Raw genomic sequence first — 26,226 nt, 5'->3', positions numbered from 1 at the left:
TGCGGGTGTGGGTGTGTGTTGCTGCCAGCTCTGCTGGAAAGATACCTCCCTGCTTGTTAGATCCATACCCTCTCCCCCACTCTTTGCCTGTCAGTCACATCACATCTCCCTGGGGATCACGTTTTGCTGCTTCTCCAACTGAAGCTTTCCCCTTGGCACATTTCAGGCCACTTCTGGGCTACCTTGCAGGATGGCTTCCCATTGTGGCAGAAAGGCAGCATGGGACTCGGAGCCAGGAACGCCTGAGTTTTCTTCCTGGCTCCGCCACGGACTTGTTTCTCAGAGCTGTGTTCATCCCAAAGCGTGCGCATCGCACCGCTGAAACGCAGCCACCTCTGGGGGGAGGGGGACAGGCAGCCATACGCAACACCCTGTGCATTCTAACTCTCAGGGGAGTGAAGCACTGGGACAGATTCCCAGGGGAGGTTGTGGGATCCCCGTCACTGGAGGGTTTTAAGAACAGGTTGGACAAACCCCAGTCAGGGATGGGTAGGTTGATTTGGTCCTGCCTCAGCGCAAGGGGCTGGACTAGGTGACCTCTCGAGGTCCCTTCCAGCCCGACACTTCTAAGAGGGAGAGGTTTGTCCAAGGACTGCAGGGTAACACCCTGCTCTTGAGCAGTTCATGGGATTTACGTCTTCACTACCCTCCGGATCGGCGGGTAGCAATCGATCTATCGGGGATTGATTTATCGCATCTCGTCTAGACGCGATAAATCGATCCCCGAACGTGCTCCCCATCGACTCCAGAACTCCACCAGCACTAGAGGCGGAAGTGGAGTCGACAGGGGAGCTGCGGCCATCGATCCCGCGCCGTGAGGACAGGAGGTAAGTCGATCTAAGGTACGTTGACTTCAGCTACGCTATTCTCGTAGCTGAAGTTGCATCTCTTAGATCGATCCCCCCCCCCCAGTGTAGACCAGCCATAAGTGTTCGTGCCGAACAGAGGTTTAAAGGTCTCCTCGTAACTCCCCCCCCCGCCCCCTGAGTTAACTCTGCGCTTGTCCAATCATTCACAGAGTTTAAGTCCTGCGCAGCCCAGCCCATTACAATTCACCTAGTCACCCCTGTTTTCAGCCCGGTGACTTGGCTTTGGCTAAGGCACCACCTGGGAAGGGTGAAAAGCCGAGTCCACCTTGCTGGGGTTGGAACCAGAGACCGGGTTTGGCAAAAATCTAAATACCAGACATGAACATCTCACCCTCCCCGTAGGAACGAGGGCATTTCACCCCTCCTCTCCAGCCCCCCCGCCCCCAAAGCATGCTCGTTCTGCGGCTGCCAAGGCAGAGCGTTCCCTTCCAGCACAGATGAAGCCTTCTACGGACGTGACATGCTTAGGGTCGGATTCTGCTCACGCACCAGACGTGGAAATCCCACTGGCCTCAAAGGCAGCTCCGCCAGTCCGAGAGCGGCAGCGTTCAGACTACCGTGTAACAACTGAACCAGCCGCGCATCCGGCTCTCTCTCTGCTCCCCCACACCTGTCCTGGGCCCAGTGCAGATCTGACAGAATTCCCTACTGCCTAGCACAGCTCTGTGCGGACACGGGTCTGCACAGAGCGGGATCCGTAAGCTTGAAGGGCAAAACGGAAGCTAGTCAGACCCTTCCTCTCGTGTAAAGGCTGGTGAAGAGCCACCTGTGGCACTGGGCGGTGCAGAAGGCCAGGAATCCAACAGCAACCACTAGTTCTCATCTAGCACTTTCCATCCTTAGATCTTAAAGTACTTCACCAAGGAAACCGGTCTCATTAGCCCCCATTTTACAGATGGGGAAACTGAGGCCGAGAGGGGCAGCAACTTACCCGGGGGGCCGGTGGCAGAGCCAGGGACTGAGCCTCAAGTCCCGATCCAGTGCACTATCCACTAGGCTGCACTGCCTCCCCCATACAGTGTCTGGATCAGTGCATGACCTCGCTAGCGCTGCCAGACAGGGTATAGCAGAGATAAACACACTGGAAGGTGTGTGTGTGGGGAGATCTACAGTCCCTGCCAGGACTGGTAGTGGGGAGGGATGTATATTCACCGCATCCGATCGCTGCACATGGGGCTGGTAATAGCACAGAAGTGACAACAGGGCAACGGATTTAAAAGCTGAGTTAACCCAGAATTTTTTTGGTGTTATTTTTTGATAGTACCAGCCGTAAACAGGGCAGTACCGCGACGCAGCCGCCAGATCTGATTTACACACTTGTCGCCCTGTCCCCTCCTCTGCGATATTCCAGTCGTAAACAAAAAAACGTCCCGCTGGGGAACGAATCCCGGTTACGGTACCAGCAAGCTCTTTCTAAAGCTGCGACATCTTGGCTGGAACAGCAGGGCTGCTCCTTGCAAAGCCGCCCCGCCCCCTCCAAAATCCACAAACAATCAAAACACAGAGAGCGCTGTCCTGAGAGAAAAGGACGCCCTGCCCACCCCGGGACAGCAGATGGGAGGTGAGAGGGAGGGAGGGCGTGTGTGGGGGAAGAGAGACAGAAGGTCCATAGCAAAGCAAAACATCCCTGCTCTATTGTGGAGCACGGACAGAGGTGTTCGAATTACAGAGCACGAGGCAAGGGTTGGGGAAAGAGAGGACAGCTTTTCGCGGGCAGAGCGCTGCCTAGATGCAAAGGCGATATGGGACTATTTCACGGACGTCGGGCATCGCATGGGGACCCAAGGCTAACACTACTGGGCTCAGAGCGGGAGAAAGTACAGAGCAGCTGTGAATTTCGAGCTGCCTACATCCTGCCTGGGAGAGTTTTAACGTCCAGCCAGGCAGCTGTGCACGCGTGTCTAGAAGTCCCAGAGAATCAAGCCTTCTGCTGGATTCAGAGCGCCCGAGTTGCAGACACACAGGAAGACAAGGTTGTCACGGAGCGTCTCCATGTTCGCATTCTGCCACTGTGGCAATGAGGCAGTAGGCAGATGCCGTACGTACCATCACTCACTGGAGGACAGAGCAAAGAGCAGGGGGGCCTCCCCTCCCCCCCGCACACCAGCCGCTGAGACAAACTGAAATTAACATACAGCATGTTTCTGGACGGCTGACAGCTGAGAGGGGCCTCTTGTTAAACACAACCAATGCATGGAGTCAGTCAAGGGAAAGCTCTCGGTGGTTTGGTAATAATCTAACACAATCAGGCAGGGATCTACATCATGCCGAAGCAGCAAAGCTCAGAGCAGCGGCCTTTGTTTTAAAGATGACCTGCACAAGGGAACAATTGCCTTTTCCCCCCCGGTTTTCTCCTTTACCTGGCCACCTCCCTTGCAATTCTGCTAATTTTTAAAGCTGGAAATATGAAGCCTGATCGTCCCTTGATTGTGCTGGATGACGAAGAAGGGCAGGTGAGGAACCTTTTCAGCTGGAAAGACAGTTCTCTCGAGTGTTTGAGTTCATTGGCCATTGTCTCAAACAAAAAGTTTTAAACATCTGAAACAACAGTTGCTTTCGCCTCTGAACCTGGCGTCGTTTCTTTGGCATCTGCAACGTCACCAGTTTGCCAGTTCTCCATAGGGTCTTGGAGAGCAGACAAAACCGGAGTTTGTCTACATGAGGACAGCCAGGAAAATTAATCCCAATTAACTTTTAGGCGGATTAGCTAAATTGCATCACACCCATTTGTACAGCCCTGGAAATCCACATTTTATCCATAGATATCTGCATCCGCGGATGCGGTGGTATTACCAACCATCTTCGCGGATCGGATGCAGATCTAAGTTTTTGTATCTGCACAGGGCTCTACCCACGTGGATGCTTTTATTCAGACGTAAAGGGACTTGAATTCATTTTTGTCTTAATTCACTTCCAAATTAAATTAAGGTCAACCAATTGAAGGCCGCTAATTCGGAGCGAGCTTGCTCACACGGGGATGTAATGCAGGTTAACGAAAGGTGTGAATTTGAAGTGGATTCGTTCATTTGATTCATTTTCCTGAGGTTATGGTCTTGCCTACACTTCAGACCATGCGGGGAGTGTGAACTGCAGAGCGCACTCAAGTATTGCACTCTAGTTACCCCCCAGTATGAACTAAAAAGGTGCCTACTTTGCATTAATGGAGAGGACGTTAGTGCAAACTAGGAACCTTTTAGTTCCCACCAGCAATATCAGCACAATACTTGGGTGTGTTCTGCAATTCACATCCCCAAAGTCTGCCCTGTGGCAAAGTGTAAACGTACCCTGAGTCCTCACATCAAGAAGCCCCAGTGAACGAAAACCACTAGAAAAAGTCCCCCAGAGGCCTTCCTTAGGTATCAAAGGGCACAAAGCCAGCATGCTCCCCCAGCCATTGGTCACCTTTCAAAGCAAGATTACAGCCAGAACGGTCACATTCTCTGACAGACACACACTAGAATTTGCATTGGTGAAGTCAGCAGACGTGACTCAGAGCTAGACGGGGTCACATCTGCACGAAGCTGGGGTTACTCGATGAAGGAGACTCCATTTCCCTTTCAAGCACTTCCCCCAGCACGCGCCAGGGGCAATGGAAGATCTCTCTGCTACTTCTGCTTCCATCATACCCTTGGATGAGGACCTCTTCATCTCAGCTCAGCAGTTTACAGCCTTTACTTGAGAAAGCTGTAAAGAGATTTTTTGGCGTGTGCTTCTACTGGGATGAATTGGCTGGTGCAGAGGCTTAAATGCTTTTTAGCTGTTGAGGCTCACAACACAAAACCCACTACGTAAGCTGGAAAAACTCGGCACCGTGAGCCTCTGATGGGGAAAGACCACAGACTGAAGTTAACTGGCAGAGCCGCGTGACTAGTCCAAGACTGGAACAGCACGGGGAGGCGGCAGGACAGGACTGAGTGGGCATCAGCGGAGCTAGAGGGCGAGGTGAGATCAGGATACGTAGGCAAAGGTCTGAAAGCAGCACGTTAACCACAAAACGTTCAGACCCGGTCAGTTCCTGCTCACTCCAGCATAGATGTGTTCTGAGATTATTTGGGGATCTCCCGCACTAGGAAGTGGCGAAACTATTCAAGCCAAAACCCCCAGTAAAGATACCTTAACGTGGTGTCCATCCACGTAACGGGTGGCATCTCGGAAAAGCCGATAGGAGATGAATCCATGAGGGTCCACGCTGTCAATAAGGGGGAATGCCGTCTGGAGGAGAAAGAAGAGGGGTGATTCAAGGCCCTTACCAGACAACCCTGCAGGCTTAAATGCATCCACAGCTCTTCACTCAGACACATCTTGAAAAACATTAGGGGTCAGCAACAGAGCTTCTGAGTAGTAGCATGTGGATAAGTGAAGCTAAAGAAAATCAGGCACGGGTTTCAGAAGTCCAGGACAACTTAATGCATACAGCTGGCTGGAAGATGGAAATATCTTCCAGTGAAAAATGTAACAGTTTTGGAAAAAACCTCATCCCGAATGGGGTCAAAAAGGTGCCATTTTTCCTGGCAAGGGAGTTCAGAAAAAGTGCATTTTAGAGATCCAAAACAAAACATTTTCTGCTTTTGGAGGCAGAAAGTGAAACTGACACAACACGAGCAGTTGGGGAGCCATGATTTTGATTTTCCCAACAGAAAGCAATCACATTTTTTTCAGTAAAACAGAAATTTACCCATGGAAAATTTCCATTCTGCGAAAAGGGCATTTTCCGTCAGAAAATCAGTCAGATGGAAAATTCCTGACCAGCTTTACTAACGGCTTCCAGGCATTTCTTCCAGGATGTACGCAAAGCAAACGGATGCGCTTTTCGGTCACCCCGATACACCCCCAAATCCATCGTGCAACTTGATGTCACAGCTGGCCAAGTTTGGCAGTAGTAACACAAGAAACACGTGCACTATGGAGGAGGCTAGAAAAGGCATTGGTCAGGAACGCAGAAAGGAACAAGGCACGGTTAGTTAAAGGTTAGTCATTACCAAGGTCTCCAGCAGACCCCACAAAAGCCGGCATCTCCTCAGCCCAAAATTCACACAAATTATCGTAGGCAACATTGGATAGGACGTTTAATCATTCTGGAGACAGAGAGGCACCCTGTGGCTGTGCACCCCCGAGTTCAGGAGTGCCCCGTTGTGGACTTGGGTTCAGACATGTCTCGTGAAGCTGGTGCGTTTTGCTGGGGCAGCCTGCAGGAATCCACGCCCCCCCGTGCACCAAAGGGGAAGCTATGGCAGATCACAGCACGGGCCAGCCATTCCCTTGACGTGCTTCGAGGGCAGCACGGCTGGCCAGGTGCATGCTGTTCCCTCACTAGGTTCCAACAAGGGCAGGGTTTTTTGCCCTATGGACGCAAACATCCCCCCTTCTCGCGGACAGTCCCACCAAATTAGCACGGCCAATAGCCCCAATTCAACAGGGTGAATGGAGGAGATGGAGTCCATATATATTCAAATGAGCAGTGGCATGGTCCAAACTCTGCCATTCACGCCCCAACTATCTACTGAAGGCAGGTCACGAGTATGCGGAGACTCACTGGAAAGACTTTGCCTAGCACAGCAAGGGGGACACTTGCTCCTGGGAGTCTGGGAATAACCAATCAACTCCCCTACACTGGGCTTAACCAACCCTCCCCCCCGCCCCAGGTTTAAGGGCCACAAAAGAGGGTGCCAGCCCAACGGCTGGAGTCGGTAACACAAGGAGTACAGCGCGTCCCCATCTGTACGCCGCACAGCCAGGTTTGTCAGACTGCTGGAGAAGCTCTGAGGCTCTCCCACCCCCTCTTTTAGCCAGGGTATGCCAGCTGCACCTGTCTGAGAAGACAGCACCGATCAAGCCCCGCGGGGCGCAGGATCCGCCCCCCGGCGCCACAGCACTCACCATGCCCGTCTCCGACGTAAAGATGACTATTTCATAGTGCGGCGCCAGTTGCTGAAACAGACTGCCGATGCCCGGTCTCTTCTTAAAGCGCCAGCCAGTTTCTAGCTGAAGACAAAGGAAGGGACAGAAAGAAAAGCCATGAGATGACAACTCGCTAGGGAAGGACAGGAACTGATTTTCAACCGAGAGGCTGCTATCGGAGGCCTGGCTGGCATCACATCGTCCAGCAGGGAGAGTAGCCAAGCGCTCTAGGGCTGCCACGCAGAATGGAGAGAACACAGGGGGAATAAGGCACACGGAAGTCTGAGAAAGAGGCCAGCGGTTCTTCATGAGATGCTCCCTTCCCCCCCGACTCACGTATTATCATAGCGCCTAGGAGTCCCGTCCTGCCGTATCCCGTATTATTGTAGGGCCTAGAAGCAGGACCCTATTGTGTCAGGCACTGGACAAACAGAACAAAAAGGCGATCCCCGTCCCGAAGGGCTGACAATCTGAGACAGACACACAGACCGACGGGGGAGTACAAGGAAACAAGACAACAACACTGCTCAGCATAGCAGCCAGTGGTCTCATCACTCAGCGACCCAACCACAGTCGATTTTTCTGTAGGCCTCATGGGAAAGGAGTGTGAAGGAGGGACCTGTGGGAAGTTAATCAGGCGGATGCTTACGGAGAACTCCTCCCAAGCAACATGGACAGGAGCACAAAGGTGCATGTCTGAGACTTTCACAAACGGGCGGCTGGTGCCGGGGGCCGATGGGAGGCAGGAGTCAACTTCTCAATAGTGAACTATAGAAGACGGGTAGGGGAGAGGCCATGAAGGGCCTTGAGAACGAACACAAGCAGCTTATGTTTGATGCAATGGAGAAGGGGGAGTCAGTGGAAGGATGCAACTCTCCCAAACCCTTCATTCTCCACCTGCTTGGGTGTCTTTGTTGGTCCAAGCACTGGGCAGGCCTGCTCTGTGGACCACAACCTGACCGACTGTGTGTTAAACCAATGCTCAGATCCCAAAGACGCCCTGCTCCGTGGCTGGCGAGTTAGCAACTCAAACTCGCGAGTGGTGTCAGGGTTATTGGAAGTTAGCAGCACTGCTCTGTCCACAAGCTCCCCTCTATGTAAGAGCAAGGACTGGCCAGCCCGCTGAAATAGAGCGATCAGCTGTCCTTCAAATCCGCGGACAACTCCAGACTTCCCAGCATATCCTGGAACGCTAGCATCTCTCTCCAATTCTACGGCCTCCTTTCCCTTGATTACGTGCAAATCGCTGTTAAATGCGCCCAATGCACACTAGTTAAGTGGTTCGTGATGCAATGCCCGTTACCTTTGGGAGACATCTGGGCCGTCCATGGGCCAAACCAGAGTGGCGTTGCGACCACACGTGCTAGGTCACAATGCCAATCAAATCTGACCTGCTCACCCCTCTGTCTCCATCTTCAGAGGGACGATGGATGGGCTAAACCCAAGTGGCACTAAGGCTACATGCACCAGGCCGCAATACCCGGGGGAGGGTGCCGGGCTCAACGCTGCAAGACATGGGAACTGCTGCTGTCCAGGGTGAGTGCAGGGCAGGCCCCCTTCTCCCCCCAGCCAGGGGGCCGCATTACCAGGAGGGGAGCTCAAATGGAGTCGGGGTCTGGAAAAGTTTGGGAACCAATGTAGTTCAGGACTTCCACAATCAAACTAAGCAGCAGCTCCCAAGAGGTGGATCGAAGACATGTTCTAACCCTGAGATGTGCACTGTGACCTAACAACTGCCGAGGGGAAACTGGATTGGGATGAAGATGCCGGGGGGGGGGGGGGGGGGGGGAGTTTAGGCGAGTTTTAGGCTAGAACCGAAGGCTGGACCCACTGGGTCAGACAGTAGGCCTCCGTGCTTGTGGATCACTGTCTGCAGTCATTCGATCCTGCCTCAAGATGCCGTGACGTACTGGAGAGGAACCCAAAGTTTAAAAGCTGGAGCAAATGCGATCCCTCCTCCTTGTCTCTGTTGGCACCACCCTCCTCTTTGGCCCAGCACATCTGCTGAAGCAGCACACCCATTTACGCAGCAGAAGGCCTGCATGTGTCCAGCCTGCAGCTGGCTCCCCCGCAACCAGATGTTCATTCCTCTCAGAAGCAGCCTGCTGAGAAGAGGTTTAGTTACGGACAGCTTTTAGGATCATGCGGACAGGGGTCCATCTCTTCCCCACTCCCAGTGCACAACGCACAGCTTCTGTTTGCTACAGCTGTCAGATCTGCGGGAATGGCCTGGAGTCCAGCTAGCACTCCCAGAATAAAAGCAAGGGTCGGTTCAGATGAAGTCAGTGAACTATCCATAAGGAACAGAGCCCACTGATCGTGACCACGTGTACCCTGGCAACTCCAGTTCCAGGCTACACACCTAGACACACACACACACCAGTCCTAACCTGCAGCCCATCTGGGCTCTCTGTGCACAGAATTGTACCCCCATTCCTGACTAGCAGTACCAAGGGCTTTTCTTAGGAAGCCACTTGTGGTCTGACCGTTGGATCAACCTATAGAGTGGCCCTGTATGGGGAAAAACAGGCGCCATGCTGGGACCACTAATCTAGATTTCATTTACGATCTAGCAGGAGCTCAACTAACGCACTGACCCACTGCCTCTCCCCATGTATCTGTCGCGAAAGCACTTGAAACAACACACAAAGAATGTGAGGGAAGGAGCCCTCCTCCCCCCCCCGAAACACACTCTCCAGAAAGGAGGACAGCAAAGGGGAGAGAGACTGACTTACCGACCACTCGGGATGGAGCAAAACATCTGTCAGCTCGATGACCAGGGTGTAGGGAGGCTGGTAGTATGGTTCTTTCAGGGGGTCTGGAAGCAGCTTCGGGCTGGTGGGCTCTATAATCATCTACAGGAAAGAGACCGAGGAAGCCAGAGTGAAGGAGTTACAGGTGCACGAGGAAGCCAGATAAGATGGAGCTTGGAGCAGCAGGGCAGAAGAGCATGGCTATTCGGCACACTGCATTAACATGCATGGGCGAGATACAGAATTCCTGCATCACGGATATCGTTCATTTCATCTCTATGTCAAGCCCCATGAGCTGTACAAAAAGCCCCCTCCACTGGCACTTCCTCCTTCCTGGAAAGGGTTTAGTTCCCAAGATGCTATTCTCATGCCCCTGAATACCTGAGTGTTACTGACAGGTGGCAGAGGAAGGGGCAGTTTCAATCCAGATCTAAACCTCTGCTGCTCTCTTTCTTCCCTGCTCTCCTCGACCCCCTCCCCACGCTGACCTCGTAACCTATCGGCTTTGGAAAAAATGCCCGCGACTCCCAGTTGTTATACCAGGCTTCTGTTTAATCAGAGGGAACAGGAGAACACCGTTAACACCTCATTACAGCTTGCCTCAAAAACTAATGAGGGAGATTTCAGAGAACACAGATCCCCTCCCAACCTGGTATAGTCTTCCCTATCTGTGTCCCCCTGAAACCAAGGATTTGTCTACATTGGAAACTGAGCGACAAAAGTTTTGTGGTTCAGGGAGGTGTGTGTGTGTGTGTGGGGGACAAAAAAAAACAAAACACACTCTCCTCGAACGACAAAAGTTTTGCCGACAAAAAACGCCGATGTGAACAGTGCTTTGTCAGCAGGAGCACTCTAAAATGAGGTCTAAAACGGTCCTCCGCTATCCATTCGTGCCTGGCAGCGGCCTCTCCGCCTTCCCTGCGAAGACGGCTCAAGAAGCTCGAAGCGTTAACAAGAACGTGAGTTCCTAATGAGAGCAAAGCTGTTGATGTGAAGAGATTTTTAGCTGCCACGGTGTAAGGGACAGGCCACGGTTCAGGTTGGAGATTTCTACCCTGGAATAGCTGATGAGATTCACAACACAGAGAGCTCGACACCTACACGTTCGGGGCAGCATCAACCCTTGTAGGGGGAAGGGGGATCTCGGCAAGACGAAGAGAAACCCTTTTTTTGAAGCTAGACCCATTTAGACTAGAAATAAGGCGCACGTTTTTAACCGGGAAGGTAACGAACCACCGGATCAACTTACCGATGGGTTGCGGCAAATTCTCCATCACTGGGAATTTTTAAATCAAGGTAGGATTTTTTTATTTTTATTTTTTAAAAAGCTCTCGCTCAAAAGGAATAATTAGAGGGAAGATCTCCGGCCGGTGCTATGCAGGAGGGCAGGCTATGATCACAGTGGGCCCTTCTGGCCTTGGAATCTACGAATTTTCAGTATGAGAACCGTCAGCCTAAACGTATTTCATTAATGGCTTGAGGTCTTCCTTAGGGGATGTCTACACAGCGACAGCTGTGCATGGGTTAGCCTGGCGGAGCTAGCTTGAACCAGCTAGTGGGGGGAAGAACAGCCAAGAAGCCAGGACAGCATAGGTGGTACAAGCCGGGCACGGACCCGGGGTACGAACTCTGCTCGTCAGCCTAGTCTGCTGCACTGTCTTCACTGTTATTGTTACCCACTGGATTCAAACTACTTCAGGCTTCCCCTGTGGTAGGGGAGTATCAGGCCCCTCCCCCTTTTTTAACAGGTGGGAAACTGAGGCACAGAGGTGCTGAATGACATGCCCACGGTCACACCGAAGTCCGCGACGAAGCAGGGAAACTGACCCAGATGCCCGAAGACCTAGGCTAGTGCCCTATCCCCTGGGGCCATCCTTCTTCTCAAGCCAAACTTCAAATGCCAGGGCCAGGTTAAATCCATGACAAGAAGAGACCCAGTTTTACAAATCGGAGGCAGCCTGAGGTCATTGTGAGCTCTTTGGAGCTGGGACTGTCTTTCATCACACGTTTGTACAGGGTGGCCCCCAATCTCCGTGGGGGCCTCTGTGTGTTATCAGAAGACAACTGATAAAGAACTGCAATAGACCTACCCGAACATCTGGAGAGGGGGATCTGTTTCCTAATCAGAAGAGTTACATTTGGCTCAAGCCTGTGAAATTTACCCTGGAGTTGCTACCTGACTGGAGAGCCCAGGATCAGCCCTTTGAGGAGCTATTGAAGATCAGCTGCGGCAACTCACCTGCCTATAGTCTTTGAAATATTTATACGTCCTTCGGAGCTGCTGAACCACCACTGGATCTGCAAGAGAAGAGGAAGAGTTGCATGTAGCAGCAGCGTCTAGCGTGGGGAAAGTCTTCCCGCCACACATTGCAGCTAGCAGTGAAACGAATCTCGGCCTCGCTAGGGATCCTGAAAGGACCGTATGCAAATAGGCGAGGCGGGAGGGAGGATGCTTGGGGCATTAGAGCTGAGGTTCAGTTTCTAGCTCCCTGCAGATTTCCTGGGAGATCTTGCCCAAGTCACTTCATCAGCGGGCCTCAGTTTCCCACCTGCAAAATAGGGTTACTGCTCCTTTCCCTCACAAACATGCTTTGCTCATTGATGATGGCAACACATAAAATACCCAGAGAGGCAGGTACAAGATAGAATTTAGCATTTCATTAGCCGCGGATCCTTTTCGGGACACAAACTCTTCCAAGTATACTTCCACCAAGGAGACTCTGCACAAGAAAACCAGCCCCAAAACTGGTGACGCTGTAAGAATTTACTGCAGCAAAGGGTCTGATTAATTAAGTACCAACATCCTCATGTAGGAGCCTATTCATGTGAGCCAGCCTTGCCAGTCTACTCACCTCTTCCCCAGGCCAGCCAGCATGGGAGGTAGCATTTTCTGGACAGGGTTGCGGATTCGGCGTTCAGGACACCTGGGTTCTATTCCCAGCTCTAACACCAACCTGCTCTCTGACCAGAGACAAGTCCCTTCTCCTCTCTATGCCTCTATTTTCCAGCCCACCCCGTGTCTAGACTGTACGCTCTTTGGGGCAGGGTCTGTCTCCAAGGCTAGTGGCACAGCTGTACGGTCTCCCATGTAGCTGCTCTATCCCATTGGCACAATTAAACCACCCCCAACGAGTGGTGGTTACTACTCTGGGCCTGTGCAGCGCCCGGCACAACGGGGGCTCTGATATCAGTCGATCTGTGCAGCGCCCGGCAAAACGGGGGCCCTGATCTCAGTTGATCTGTGCAGCGCCCGGCACAACGGGGGCCCTGATCTCAGTTGATCTGTGCAGCGCCCGGCACAACGGTGCCCCAAGCAGCCATTTGTTTTGAGGCAGAAGATAGTTTTCCATCATCACCAAAAAGAGGGTTGGAAGGTAAATTCAGTGGGTGGGGGAGGCAGGTGACAGCAAATAGAACTGGAAACTAGACTGGCAAAATTTTCGTGGCAATTTATGCGTGAAAATATACAGGTCTTCTGTTGCATCAGTGAGAGGTGGGGGCAAGTTACCCCAAACTATTTCATTCTTTAACTGGCAAACATAATTTAGGGATGAACAGAGAGTGAAAGGAGGGGAGGGGAAAGGAAGGTATATGCACAACAGTATAAGAACATAGTTTTTAGCTGCCAATCAGGGCCAAACTACTCAAGTGTCTAGAGATTTTGGGGAGGCCCCAAACTTGAGGCACTAAAGGGGATTCTCAGAAAACAAGGAGCAGCAGCCTTCTAAAAATCAGGCCCCTTCTCTTTAAGGGGTCAAGCTGGATACTCAAAAAAAACACCACCACCGAGACACCCAAAATCACTCGCCACGGTTGAAAATCTCAGCCCATACCTTTAAAAGGGAGGGAGGCTGCCCTAAATGAGATGCCAATGACAGCACTTCTTTTGGGGGCACTGAGGCTGTGTCTAGAAAGCAGAAGTCTAGGGAAAACACTCAGTGGTGCAGGAACAAAAATATACAACAGTGTGTTTCCAATCCTCCGCCATGCTAGCAGATGAAGTGTGGGCTGCTGTCTGGCAATCCGGACCATCTGATGCAGTTCTTGCATAGGCAGAAGCATCCTCCGCCCCTCCCAACGCACACAAGGAATGGATTTTTCAATTACTGGCCTCCTGTCTCTTCAGATGTTCCCATAAGCAGGGGTCAGGCTGTAGAGAGCGTGTGACTGAGTCCGCAGTCCCCACACCATCGCTGTTAACTATCCCTCTGAGATTACAGCTTTACCATCTTAGCGGCCAGGGTTATTCAAACAGAAACTGTAAGTTAATCAATCAAAGGCAGGCGCACTGAATGGGACATAATTTGCGGGCAATTGTTATGATAATGCAGACCGAGCAGCTGGGGCGGATGATGATGGGGCCGTTGAGAGCGGGATTCAGGTGTCAATTGCAGGACCATACAGGGGAATCTGACCACGGCCAAGGCTGTGTTGGACTTTGACTGTCAGATGCAACACTTTAAAAAACAAAACACACACCCTGGAAAAGTTAAACCAGGGGGGAAAAAGATATTGTTTTAAACCCAAGTCTCATTTGCAGTTTACCGTCTACTGGCCTGGGATCATGTTTTAAACTTGGACTGTGTCCAATTGTCCCCTTCCCTCCCATGCAGAATATTACAGACCTGCAACACCAATTAATATTTCTTTGAAGCGAACGTCACCCTTTTGAAAATTCTAGCATGCAGGGGAGACAGCTGGGAGACAGGACACCTGGGTTCTAGTTCCAGGTTTGAAACTGACCAGAGCTCAGAAACTGACCAGTTTCCAGGTCTGAAACTAACACACAACATTCTCCATGCCCGGCTTTCCCCTCTGTAACACAGGGAGGACAATAGTTTTGCAGCCTACAGCTGAAAAGCACTATAGAAGAGCTAAGTGTTTAGCATGACCTCAGGAAAACCAAGAACACATAATAGCTTTGGGGAGAGGGCGCTCAGCTCTATAGTGGAAAGTTATCTGCCACATGTCTACAGGGGAGTAGGTACCCATTGTTTTAAACACAGGGGAGGTGAAGAAAAGGTCTGCAGTGTCTTGACAGATTATTCTAGGTCACATGATGGCTGGCGCATGGTGGTTAAACAATTATGTTAACCCCAACCCGTTCATCTTTAAATCTAAAAGGAAGAGCTCGGAGAATTAGCCAGAGATTTGGAGAGAGGAAAAGGGGGAGGGGGAGTCTTCTATTATGTCGGACAATGGGCCACTGACTGAAAAATGGCTTTTAATCTGGATGGAGCATATGCCAGGCCTGCTGAACGGAGCAGGTGAAAAGCGCTTCCTATCCCAGCTCACTCGCTCTCAGGGGTCCGCGGGCAGACAAAGCCCAGGCCCTGCCTCCTCCGTGTGTTTCTGTACGTGTTTGATCTGAAAGTGTTCCGCTCGCCGGACCTTCTGCCTTTGAAAGTGTTCAGCAAAGTTCCATCTGCCTCTGTTTTCCAGGCTCCTTTAGGGAGGGGGCAAAAGTAACAAAGGGTCTGATTTGCTGAGCACCCCGGTTCAACTCAGTGGGAGCACAACACCTCTGAAAGTCAGCCTCCCCCTCCCCCACCGCTTTGCTATTTTCCCTTACAAACTGTAGGACGAAGCAGGACGTATGCTTGAAACGTTCTCACTAAGATTCTGCATTATTGGGATCGGAATAAAGGCCGTAACCCCCCTTCTCTCGCACACCCCCACTCCACAATCTGGCAGATCTTTGTCGTCTGGTAGGACTATGCTCCTAAATGCTGTGAAACGAACAGACAAGGTGGGTGAAGTAGCATCTTTCATTGAAGTGGTTTTCAATTTTTTTTCATTTGAGGACCCCTAAAAAATTTCAAATGGAGGTGCGGACCCCTTTGGAAATCTTAGTCTGCAGAGCGCAGGTTGAAAACCACTGTTTGATTGGACCAACTTCTGCTGGTGAAAGAGACAAGCTTTCGAGTTTACACAGAGTTCGCTCTTTCACCAACAGAAGTTGGTTCAATAAAAGGTATTACCTCGCCCACCTTGTCTCGCTAATATCCTGGGACCGACACGCTGCAAACGTCAAAGGAACAGTCAGCCTGCATGATTGAGAGGTGTGCTCCAACCTAAATAGGTCTACCCAATGGCATTGTGTTGATGCAGGTATTCAGAATAGTCAACACACTGTAGGAAGAAAATCCAGAAACATGTGGGCTTTATCAGGGAGATATGGAAAGCTTTGCCTAGTAGGAAGTATGGGCGGTAGAGAGCTGGGGCCTAGGTGAATTTGGGGGGTCAGAGCCTGGTGGAGGGGGAGTCTACGGCTCCTTCAGCACGCCAATCCATGGAACAGATGAGCGAGCAGCTGTAGAACGATCTTAAGCAAGCGAAGGCACGCTGGACGGGACGAAGGTATGAGAGACCGCGCTGCGACAGGATGCTGTCAGAGCCTGACCTTTCCCCACCCCTCTGACCCCCTTGGGGCTCTCTCTCCTGAAATCTGCCCCTGCTCTTTGCTCATCAAGTGGAACAGGCGAAGAAGGGCGGCATCTGGAAAGCCTATGGCTCCCGGCCCTTGGGGACAGACATACTACAGCGCCACATTCCCCCCTCCCCTTCATTCAATGTCACATCAGTTTCCCACTCCGCTCCCCGCACAGTGATGCCCAGGGATGGGTAGGGACGGGAGAATTGTTAACCCTCCCATCCCAGCACAAGTCCTGCCTGACCTTCTGCCCTCGACAAGAGACTCACACACGCTGTTTATGCACCCGTACATCTGCTCTAGAGAAGCAACTCAAACACTGGCCCTTTCACTCAGCTGATTAGAATTGTAAAGTAACTTTATTTCTTGATTTTTTTTCCCCCTAGGGGGAGTTGAGCATGTTACGCTTATTACTGCTCACTCACTATCCAGCTTAAACACATTAAAGAATTAACATATTTATAATCCAGCTTTCCATCTACCGAGCTGCTCTCCTCCCACATTTCTCTGCCACCTAAATCCAAAAAGTGTTAAAGACATTTGTGCTTCCAGGCAGCCGAAGTAAAGAGTTTAAATCCTCGGTCGGGCTGGGATTTTACCAGATGGGTTTCCAACAATACCACAGTGAAATAATTCCATAGCTTGTATAACCAAGTGGGGTGTGAAAACTGCCCTGAATGTAGCGTTGGAAGTAGTAGCAAAACACAGACTCAACGTGGGGGGGCGGAGGGGGGAAGATATCTGTAAACCTGATCGGAAAGGCAACTTTCCAACCGACCGGCCGAGGTTTGAACGGAGCGCTTCTGCAGTGGCAGGGAATTGATTAGGTGAAGCAGGCCCAGATGATCCCAGCCAGAGCCCAATCAATAACCCCAAAGTCCCTCCCAATCTGATCTGGGGGGGGGGGGGGGGAATTCCTTCCTGACCCCGAATCTGGCAAACAGTTTGACCCTGAGCAGGAGAATGAGAAGCACCAGCCAGGCAGCTAAGAGAGGATTCTCTGCATGACCTCAGAGCATGGTCCAGCACATCCCAGCAATGACCAGTCTCTGATCTCCAGAGGAAGGTGAAAAACACCCTCTGCATCCAAGAAAAACTGTGCACTGGTGAACAAATTCCTTCCCGACTCCGCTGCAGGTAAGCGGCTGAAGCCCTAAAGCATGAGATTTGATTATAGTCACTTAGCACCTGCCGCTCTGCATCAAGTTATCAGCACGTCATGGGCAATGCAAGCAGTCCTGTTCTCCCCATGCCCGTGAAAGAAAGGGATGAACAAGACGACGCAGATTTCCCGGATTCTAAGGCCAGAATTTCTGACACTGCTACAATCTCCCAGCCCAGCCCTTTTCCATGGTTTCAAAATGGTACTCCCATTCCACAATGGCAGTGGCAGGGAAGGTGGGGTGAGATTACAAGTGACTGATTTTGGAGCCCATATGATCATTTGGTTTACGGATCACTCTGAACAGCAGGGAGCACACCTCCCCCTTCAGGTTTGGAAAACTCCTGGCCCATTCTTGGGCACAACCGGACACAAATATTGGAACTAACACCTTGATTGGTGGATTCTGGGGTGGTTCTATTAAGTTAGTAGGTTACCGAGTTCAAATATACATCTAAAAGAAAAAGACGAATGCTGAACACGTCTCTGTTGAGGATTTTTGGTCCCATGAAGATGGACCTCTTATAAGCTTCCTAAAAAGCACTGGCTGGCATTTCTGAGCGTTTAATTTGTGGAGGTTCAAGGGGTCAAACCGTTCATTCTTTGGTGGGTGGGAAATTGTGCCTGGGTTATAGATCACCGTATGCCTCAGATTAGCAGAGAGTTCAGGTGGGAGTTTTACGTGATCTTTGCTAGTGAATTTCAGATGTTAAAAAATGGTGAGAGCTTTACCGATAGACATCGTCATCCTGGCCTTTGAGGCATCCGGGCCTCTTCGTATGATCCCACAATGCGGATTTGTTTGCAGCTGGCCGTTGAGCGGGCCCTGTGCAATGGAGACCTGAGCGAATATCGAGCTGATCTTCTGCAGTCAGGAGGGCTCCTGGCTCATTCTCAGCTCCCCACTGGAAGAGCCCACAGTCCAGGCCAATTGGGAGGTTTGGGGGGAACCCGGGCCCACCCTCTACTCTGGGTTCCAGCCCAGGGCCCTATGGACTGCAGCTGTCTATAGTGCCTCCTGTAACAGCTGCATGACAGTTACAACTCCCTGGGCTACTTCCCCATGGCCTCCTCCAAACACCTTCCTTATTCTCACCACAGGACCTTCCTCCTGGCGTCTGATAACGCTTGTGCTCCTCAGTCCTCCAGCAGCACACCCGCGCTCAGCTCCTTGCACCTCTTGCTCCCCGCTCCTCACACTCGCACCACAAACTGAAGTGAGCTCCTTTTAAAACCCAGGTGCCCTGATTAGCCTGCCTTAATTGATTCTAGCAGCTTCTTCTTAATTGGCTCCAGGTGTCCTAATTAGCCTGCCTTAACTGGTTCTAGCAGGTTCCTGATTACTCTAGTGCAGCCCCTGCTCTGGTCACTCAGGGAACAGAAAACTACTCATCCAGTGACCAGTATATTTGCCCTCTACCTGACTCCTGTACCCCACAGATCTGGGTCTGTCACACAGTACTGACTATAGACTGCCAAACCCTCTGGGGTGTGCACGTACTCATTTGTGGTCATAAACCTTGTTGGACCAGACCCTTCCATTGGAAAAAACATCCCTACATCCTTCACAAGGAAACGTTTTCCATAAGAAATCCACGTGCAGATGACAAAAGTAGTCCACAGGAAATAGTTTCGCGTCCCAGTTGACCGAAGCCCTCACCACGGACTGTTTTCACCCTTTGCTCTCCATCACCTCGCTTTGAAGGCTCCAGTGGGAGTTCTTTGTTTCCATCCCCGCTGCCGGAAGTGTGGGCTAGTGGCTAGAGCAGGGGATTAGGAAAACTACTGCTACAGTGAATCAGTGTCAGGCTTGCGCCAGTCACACAACAACTCTGTGGTTTGGTTTATCCATCCATACAATGGGAACAACTACATGTCTTCCAGGGGATTAAAGGGGAATCATCATATGCCCTCCAGAACACAGCCCACAACAGAAGATGGCACCATGTTTTCAGGAAGGAAGAAGGGAGAGAAACTGGGAAACTGAAGTTCGGCACTCTCAGTTTGATCCGGTACTTTAAGCCAACTTCCCAATGGATTCACTGAGTCCAGAGCCATTTCGCAGCCAGTCCCACTCCCCAGACAGGTTACTGTAGAGTCCCTTACTTTCATCATTCATGAACAACAGCACTAAGAAGCATCGAGCCCAGATGTGCTTCTCTGTCTAGGAGAAGAGTTTAAACGCGGTATCTACCGGCAAATCCAAGAGCACCCCACCGGCACAAACATCCATCTCTTAGCACAGTGCTAGGCACCGAGTAAAAACCCAGCTCGCGCGGCGCAGAATTCAGAAGCCCAAACACAAACGTGTTTATCCAAAGCGAGTCGCTTTCCTGCTTGGGGAGAGTGGGAGGCTTTGGGAAGGCAGGTAGCGCAGCCAAGTCTGAGAAGTCTCCTTGAGGGCAGCTGCCACAGGCGGATAGCGCTGGATGAGTAAAGAAAACAAAGGGCAAATGTCTCTCTCCCTGCACCTGCCAGCTCTCTCGGCTTTTAAAACTGGCCATCTTTCCAACCTGAAGCAGAAGGGCCTTTCTGTTCCATCTCACACGGACTTCCCAATGACCAGTGAGTTGCCCTGTTTATCAAGAGTGCCATCTGCGCTACCGAGCTCACATTTGCAGGAGCGACATGTATTTCCCCCCGCCCCACACACACCCCTCCACCAGCTCCTCTGCCATGTCTGTCTGCCAAGGGCACACGGGGAGGAAGCGGCCCAAAGCACTGAGCCAACTTAGAACCAGGTTTGGGGCTTTACTCACCATTATCAAATTCGTCTGGGATCTGTAGGGAAAGAAAAGAGATGTGGCTGGTTATTCTTTTCCTGACTCCACTACATTACACAGCATGGCTAGAGACACCCTCACAGTCATTTGCCTAATTAAGAGAAAGATTAATCTCTAAACATATGAATATTCAGATACATCTGTTGGCTGGGGTGCAGCTGCCAGCCCTCTCCCCCTTACCCAAACGCTAGCATTGATAGCATGTTCAACTCGGAGGACTTGTACCCACGGCAGGCACTGCACTCAGGCAAGGCCAACTGGACCTGATCCCTCGGGGCTGGGGGAGGGGATGAAACCTCCTGACATCAGTTAATTACATCAGCTTTTTGTCTAAGACAAGAGGACCAAGCTGAGATGTCTGACAACCAGGAAGGCCTTAACTGTTGGCAGGTTTCATATACGAGCAGCATGTTTATTGCAACAAGATGATTCAATGCAACATATCACAATGGCTATAAGGAATATTGCAGATCCCATGACCCTTTGCTAAGAACAGCTGAAACCGTAACAGGCAAGGACAGAAAACTGAATATCTGATGACAGAGAAAAAAAATACAGGAACAAATCCCATTCTTATTTACGCCCTGACCAACTCCACTGAAACTGACGTGCCTAGACTGCGTCAACCCGATGCGCCCGTCGCTCAGGGGAACTTTGACTTTGAACTCCACTGGGGTAGAGGAAGAGCCGTCTTCATGGGAGCGATGCAGGTCACCTGGGTTCAAATCCTGGCTCTGCCACAGACTTTGGGTAGGTCACAACCTCTCTGCATCTCAATTCCCACATCTGTTAAGTCAGGAATATAAGCCACTCCCGCCCTTCGTCTATGTCGACTGGAAGCTCTTTGGGCACAAGCGACTGTAACCGCGTCTATACCGTGCCCAGCACAACAGGGTCCTGATCTCAATTGTATTATGGTAGTGCCTACAGGCTGCAAGTAATAAATGTTCCTTTACTACATGAAACGTCAAAGCTGTCTGAATCATCACAGTTCTTTTACAAAGAAGGGCATATCTTTAGGGGGGAAATTAGCTAAAATACAGTTACATACAAAATCCTTATCTGGTGATGTTCCCAAGAGACAGGAAAAGCAGTTCATCATTAGAATTCATTAGGAAGGCAGAAGGACTTTCAAAGTTGCTCTAAGCGGCTCTATAGTAGTAATACAAACAGAAAGCTGGAGAAGAAATTGGGGGGGGGGGGAGGTGTTTCCTGAGGTGCCTTCATTTACTGCCCAGCAGGAAGGCCAGTGTGACAACTGATCAACGTTGATGAGGATGGAGAGATTTGAGAGGTTTATCACACTTCTACTTGATCAATGTGTGTTTGAACTAATCACTGTAACCGTTCTGTTTTCACGTTCTACAATTTGGTCCAATTTCTGGGTTGGTCAGGCTAGGTTTGAGGAGATGCAAACGAGTTCAGATATCACCACCTCTGAACCCTGGCTCATTGTAGAGCAGGGGTAGGCAAACTTTTTGGTCCGAGGGCCACATCTGGGTATGGAAATTGTATGGCAGGCTATGAATGCCCATGAAATTGGGGTTTGGGTACCGGAAAGGGTGAGAGCACTGGCTGGGGGTGCGGTCTCTGGGTGGGGCCAGAAATGAGGGGTTCAGGGTGCGGGAGGGGGCTCCAGGCTGGGGCACAGGAGGGGAGGGCTATGGCTGGGTGTGCAGGCTCTGAGGTGGGACTCAGGATGAGGGGTTTGGGGTGCAGGAGGGTGCTCCGGGCTGGGATCGAGGGGTTCGGAGGGCAGGAGGGGGATCAGGGCTGGAGCAGGGGGTTGGGGCATGGGAGGGGCTCAGCGGTGTAGGCTTACTTCAAGCAGCTCCCGGAAGTAGCAGCATGTCCCCCCCCTCCGGCTCCTAGGCGGAGGCGCAGCCAGGCAGCTCTGCACGCTGCCCTGTCCGCAGGCACCGCCCCTGCAGCTCCCATTGGCCGCAGTTCTCGGCCAATGAGCCCCCTGGCTGCCCCTACGCGTAGGCGCTGGAGGGCAGACATGCTGCTGCTTCCACGAGCTGCACAAAGCCGCGGCACGTACACGCGGAGCGACCCCGATCCCACTTCCCAGCTGGAGCACGGGAGCAGGGCAAGCCCCAGACCCCGTTCTCCAGTGGGAGCTCAGGGGCCGGATTAACTTGGCTGGTGGGCTGGATGGGTCCCATGGGCCGTAGTTTGCCCACCCCTGCTGTAGAGGATACACAGGTTGTGAACCCAATCAATCAATGCATTTCGATTGTACAGTCTTTTGGGTGGCAGGGACAATCTTGCTGTTGTATCTGCACAGCGCCTGGCACAAGGCAGTCTTGCTCATTGCTGGGGGAGAGGGCGCCTCTAGACATTACTGCAATGCAAAGAATGATAATAATGCACTTGGATGAATAAGAGGTGCTTGGTATTATAAGAAAAGGGCAGTTGCTACCCAGGCTCTTGTCTGGAGACGATCCCTAGATAAAGTTCCAAGGACCCTAGGCCCGTCTTTAACTGTCTGTTTTCCACTGAGGCTAATGTGACATCCATCAGGCTAGTTGCTTATGCCTGCATTGAGCAACTGGACCCCCGCCCCCCACCATAGGTAAGCTTGCCCCCACCGGGCAGGAGTTCTTGTACCTTCCGGGAGTTGGAGGTGAAATATCCCCTCTGCATATTAGACTGCATGGCCCTGTAGTTGTGTTTACAGAATGCAATCAGGCGAGGATTTGCTGGCCAAATGACCCAGCCAGTGTCCAGGGTCCAATTACCTAAGTTGTGTGCTAGGGTCCAGACCAAGAAGGGGAAGAGGCGTGCAAATGCCTCCAAAGCTGCTCCAGCCTTAAGGTTGAAGGGAATCAACCCTTTAACACTTCCTCTGTTGCCCGAATCGGATTATGAGCTCTCGGGTGTCGGGACTGTCACGTTCTGTGTTTTGTAGAACGCGGAGTATATTTTACAGAGCTCGGCACTTGAGAAAGTCACAAGACGCTCTCATCATTCTCAAGCTGTTTCCTTGCCGCCTGCTGTGGGCCAGAAGCTCGGCTGTTCCGCTTCTAACCCTAGTCACATCACACCGATGGGTTTCTTTTGTAGCTGACAGTATATTTACTCTTCTGGGCAGCACTGGCCAGTCAGTCACCAGAACCGAACCCAGCCGGCCTAGACAGACTTTGCTGGCAGAAGGAAGCTGTGGTACGCTCTCCCCCGCAACAGCACACACACAGAGGCAGTTTTCCAAAAGGAGCTGCTGCTGCTACTCAAAAATAAAGTCTGCTATCTCCTGTTCAGTGGCTGGGCTCTGTGTTTTCAGATGGCCCCCCCCATAATCTCCCGAGCGTCACACACTAATGAATGGAAGGTCCGTTCCCTTTCCCGCCCTTACTCCTGAGAGAGTAACTAGGCATCTACATGTCTACCCGGTGCTCTTTCTGAATCAGCGCCATCTCTCCAACTGCACACACCTATCCAGCCAACCATTGCTAGGACCAGTTTCAGGGGTTGCAGGTCACCCGGCTGCCAGGATGAAAGGGATGGTGGCTACCGGGTTGTGAATTCCATCTCCCCACCCGCACTGTCCTCTGGTCCAGCTACAAGGATATGGTGTCAAGCTGTCTCCTGCTGGCGCCCTGGCCCAGATATGCCCGTAACAGGGAGAGGTGGGAAACCTGTACAGCAAGCAAAGGGTACAATTCCCCACTGGGCAGGTAATCCTGTGGCAGGATGTTAAATGCGGGACAGTGAGATTTCTTCTTCTTCTTTCTTCTTCACACTACTCCTGCTGAGTCCTACTAATGCATCTCTAGGCTAGTCAGCAGGGTGGTCCTCCCTAAGCATTTCTGCTTCTAAATGGCATCTCAGTCTAGGATAAGAGCAACCCCAGGCCAGGCGGCACCGTAAACCCCCCAAATAACTGCACCGCTCTTTAATCATAGAGCACGTGTGTGCGTGAAGTGAGTGTGCTGCTGAAAGAGGAGGCGGCTGAGGTCCAGTGGCCAGGCTTTTCGGAGGAGGCTGTGTGACCGTATCTCACTTCAGAAAACATACCTCAGTTAAGAGTAGCTGGAAAACCAGTTCAAGATATGGATAGCATAGGCAAAGGCCTAACTGAGCCTGTTTAATCCCCATTTGAAACTGTCCAAGACGGCAAGAGAATGGAAAGGGTACCTCCGACCTCAGCCTCAACTGCTAGCAGAGTTCATTCCCACAGAAAGCTCGGCAAGGGCCGACCGGCTGCTGTTAACTCCACAGTGCCACCTAACGAGGAAAGGAGCCTGAGAAAGCAGCGCGTTCAGAAAGTAACCCAACAAGTGAGAACTGGGTGGCAGAAGAAAGCAAGTCTGACACGCTTCTTTAACTGGGAGCTCTTCCTTCCAGACTGCACGTCCATCAGCAGCGCCGGGAGCCCCGTTACAGATCCCCAGAACTTGCTAACCAACCCGCTCCATGTCACGGAGGATATCGATCACGTGCTCTCTCTGTACACGATAATGCGATCATTTTATAAACAAGTGGCTCACAAAACAACCATTTCTGAGGTCTCTTGCTGTGGACAGTGCAGAGCTGACAACACTGAATGAAAGAGGTCGGGGAAGAAGGGAAGGAAGCAGGAACAAAACAAAAACGCCCATGAGTCAGACCCCCAAAGGGACGAGGACGAATGTTTGTGGGGGGCGTCCCCTGGATTTCCAACATCCCACTGCTGGGAGAACCAGGGAGATAAGATAATTTTGACCGGCTGCCTTTGGCTGGCCTCCCACCAGTCAGGAAAGAGCAAATCCAATCAAACGTTTTTATTTAGACTCACATCGAAGAGGTCAAATAGTAACCGGATTTATACAACTGCTTAAGTGAAGACAACATCCCCTCAGGATGCAATTCCCCTGGTGTGAATGCGAGCACTACATCGGCCATTCCACTGAAAAGAAACAAAGTCCCTCTCATCCTAATCCCTCTCCCCTGTTTAATGCACGTCCAGATCAGGAGGATGAAAAGAACGGACAGCTGACCCTCTCAAGGGCCATGGAAGGAAGTGGCCCCCACAGCAGCTGTCAGGAGAAAAAAACGATGTTCATTTCCCAGAGAGCTTTGCAGCACCGTCACCTGAGCCATGAACATGAGGTTTAAATTACTGTACCAAGTACTAAAGTGAGGTGGCAGCAACCGGAAGTCACCTGGAATCACAAAATTCTCTTGAGTATTAATAGATAAAGCCCAAGCTTGGCTGGATAATGGTCTACTGGGGCAAGGAGATGGTTTAAACCTGAATAAAAGGACAATCTAACAGATTACAGCTCAAACTGCGTGCTGCCAGCATGTATCTGAGGTCAGAAACACCCCCCCACTTCCCCCACACACCCACCAAGGAAATTCCACCCAAGTTAATACACGCCCACAGGGCCCCCAAGGGATGAGTGAAGCAGGCAGCCAGGTGAGCTCTCTACTAGCGGTCAAACACAAAAGTCTCCTGCTTTGTAGCACTGAAATTCTGGCTTTCCACCTCTCGGTGCCACTCTGCCAAAATGAAGATTTGCCAGAATCACCCTCATCCATTGACCAGCTGTTGCAGATACAGAATTCAGAAACCTAGGGAATATGCCAGGGTGGGGAGGCCTTGACATCTGGAAACCTGGAGTTACAATGAGGCAGGTGCTTCCCTCCAGCACAGTCTCTGCTGTGACTTCATTTGCAAGGTGGAAACCCGTTCACTAGAAACACGACTAGGATCCACCAACTCACTTCACAAGAGGAGGACCAACGAAAGGTCAAATGGAGCGGGCAGGACGTGAGCCAACAACCCCTAAGTAAAAGGCACGGCATCCAGCCATTACCGCTACTGAAGGCCTCCTCCTATCAGATCCTTGATAAGTTTACAGGTGTATCCGGCCAAGATTTCAATAACGAACAGGCTGCCCATTCAAATCACATAAAGTGTCCCCAGCCTTATATAAAATAAGGGTCTGAATTTGTTGTGCTGTGAGCTCATGCTATTCCTTCTCACCTATTGTCCGGAGGACAGTTTTATGCCTTCGCTGCCGCAGAACTATATGTAGCGATGACTGAAGGCTGTAGTGTAAGTTCAATAAAAGGAAAAGAAACTGGAAACACATGGTGGAAGGAAAAGTGCTAAGGAATTTATTCTGCACTATCAGGAAATACTTTTAGAATGCATCAGTCAACCAGGAATCCTGCAGATCCCTTATTTAGCAAATCGATGGGACTCCCTTCAGGCATACATAGATTATCTTCTTTGAAAATTATTATTTTTACTATTACATTTTTCAAAATATTACCTCGAAACTTAAGTCTGGAACTGCATTTGCTTCAAGATCTATTTTTATCCCACATTCATCAC

At 51.2% G+C, this 26,226-nt stretch overlaps 1 protein-coding gene across 1 annotated transcript in view; it reads right to left on the bottom strand.

The window, feature by feature from the left end:
* Positions 1-26,226, bottom strand: part of TIMM50 (translocase of inner mitochondrial membrane 50) — a 47,158-nt gene that overhangs the window by 3,708 nt on the left and 17,224 nt on the right. The window contains exons 4-8 of the mRNA XM_065571169.1: positions 19,875-19,896; positions 11,760-11,818; positions 9,503-9,622; positions 6,747-6,851; positions 4,983-5,081 (exon numbers count right to left, since the gene is read on the bottom strand). Of these exons, the coding sequence (XP_065427241.1) occupies positions 4,983-5,081; positions 6,747-6,851; positions 9,503-9,622; positions 11,760-11,818; positions 19,875-19,896 (405 nt within the window). The remainder of the gene's footprint in view (positions 1-4,982; positions 5,082-6,746; positions 6,852-9,502; positions 9,623-11,759; positions 11,819-19,874; positions 19,897-26,226) is intronic.

Source organism: Chrysemys picta, chromosome 17 (genome assembly GCF_011386835.1).
Source record: "Chrysemys picta bellii isolate R12L10 chromosome 17, ASM1138683v2, whole genome shotgun sequence".
In the NCBI taxonomy this organism is placed as follows: domain Eukaryota; kingdom Metazoa; phylum Chordata; order Testudines; family Emydidae; genus Chrysemys; species Chrysemys picta.
This window is presented reverse-complemented; position numbering and strand designations above follow the sequence as displayed.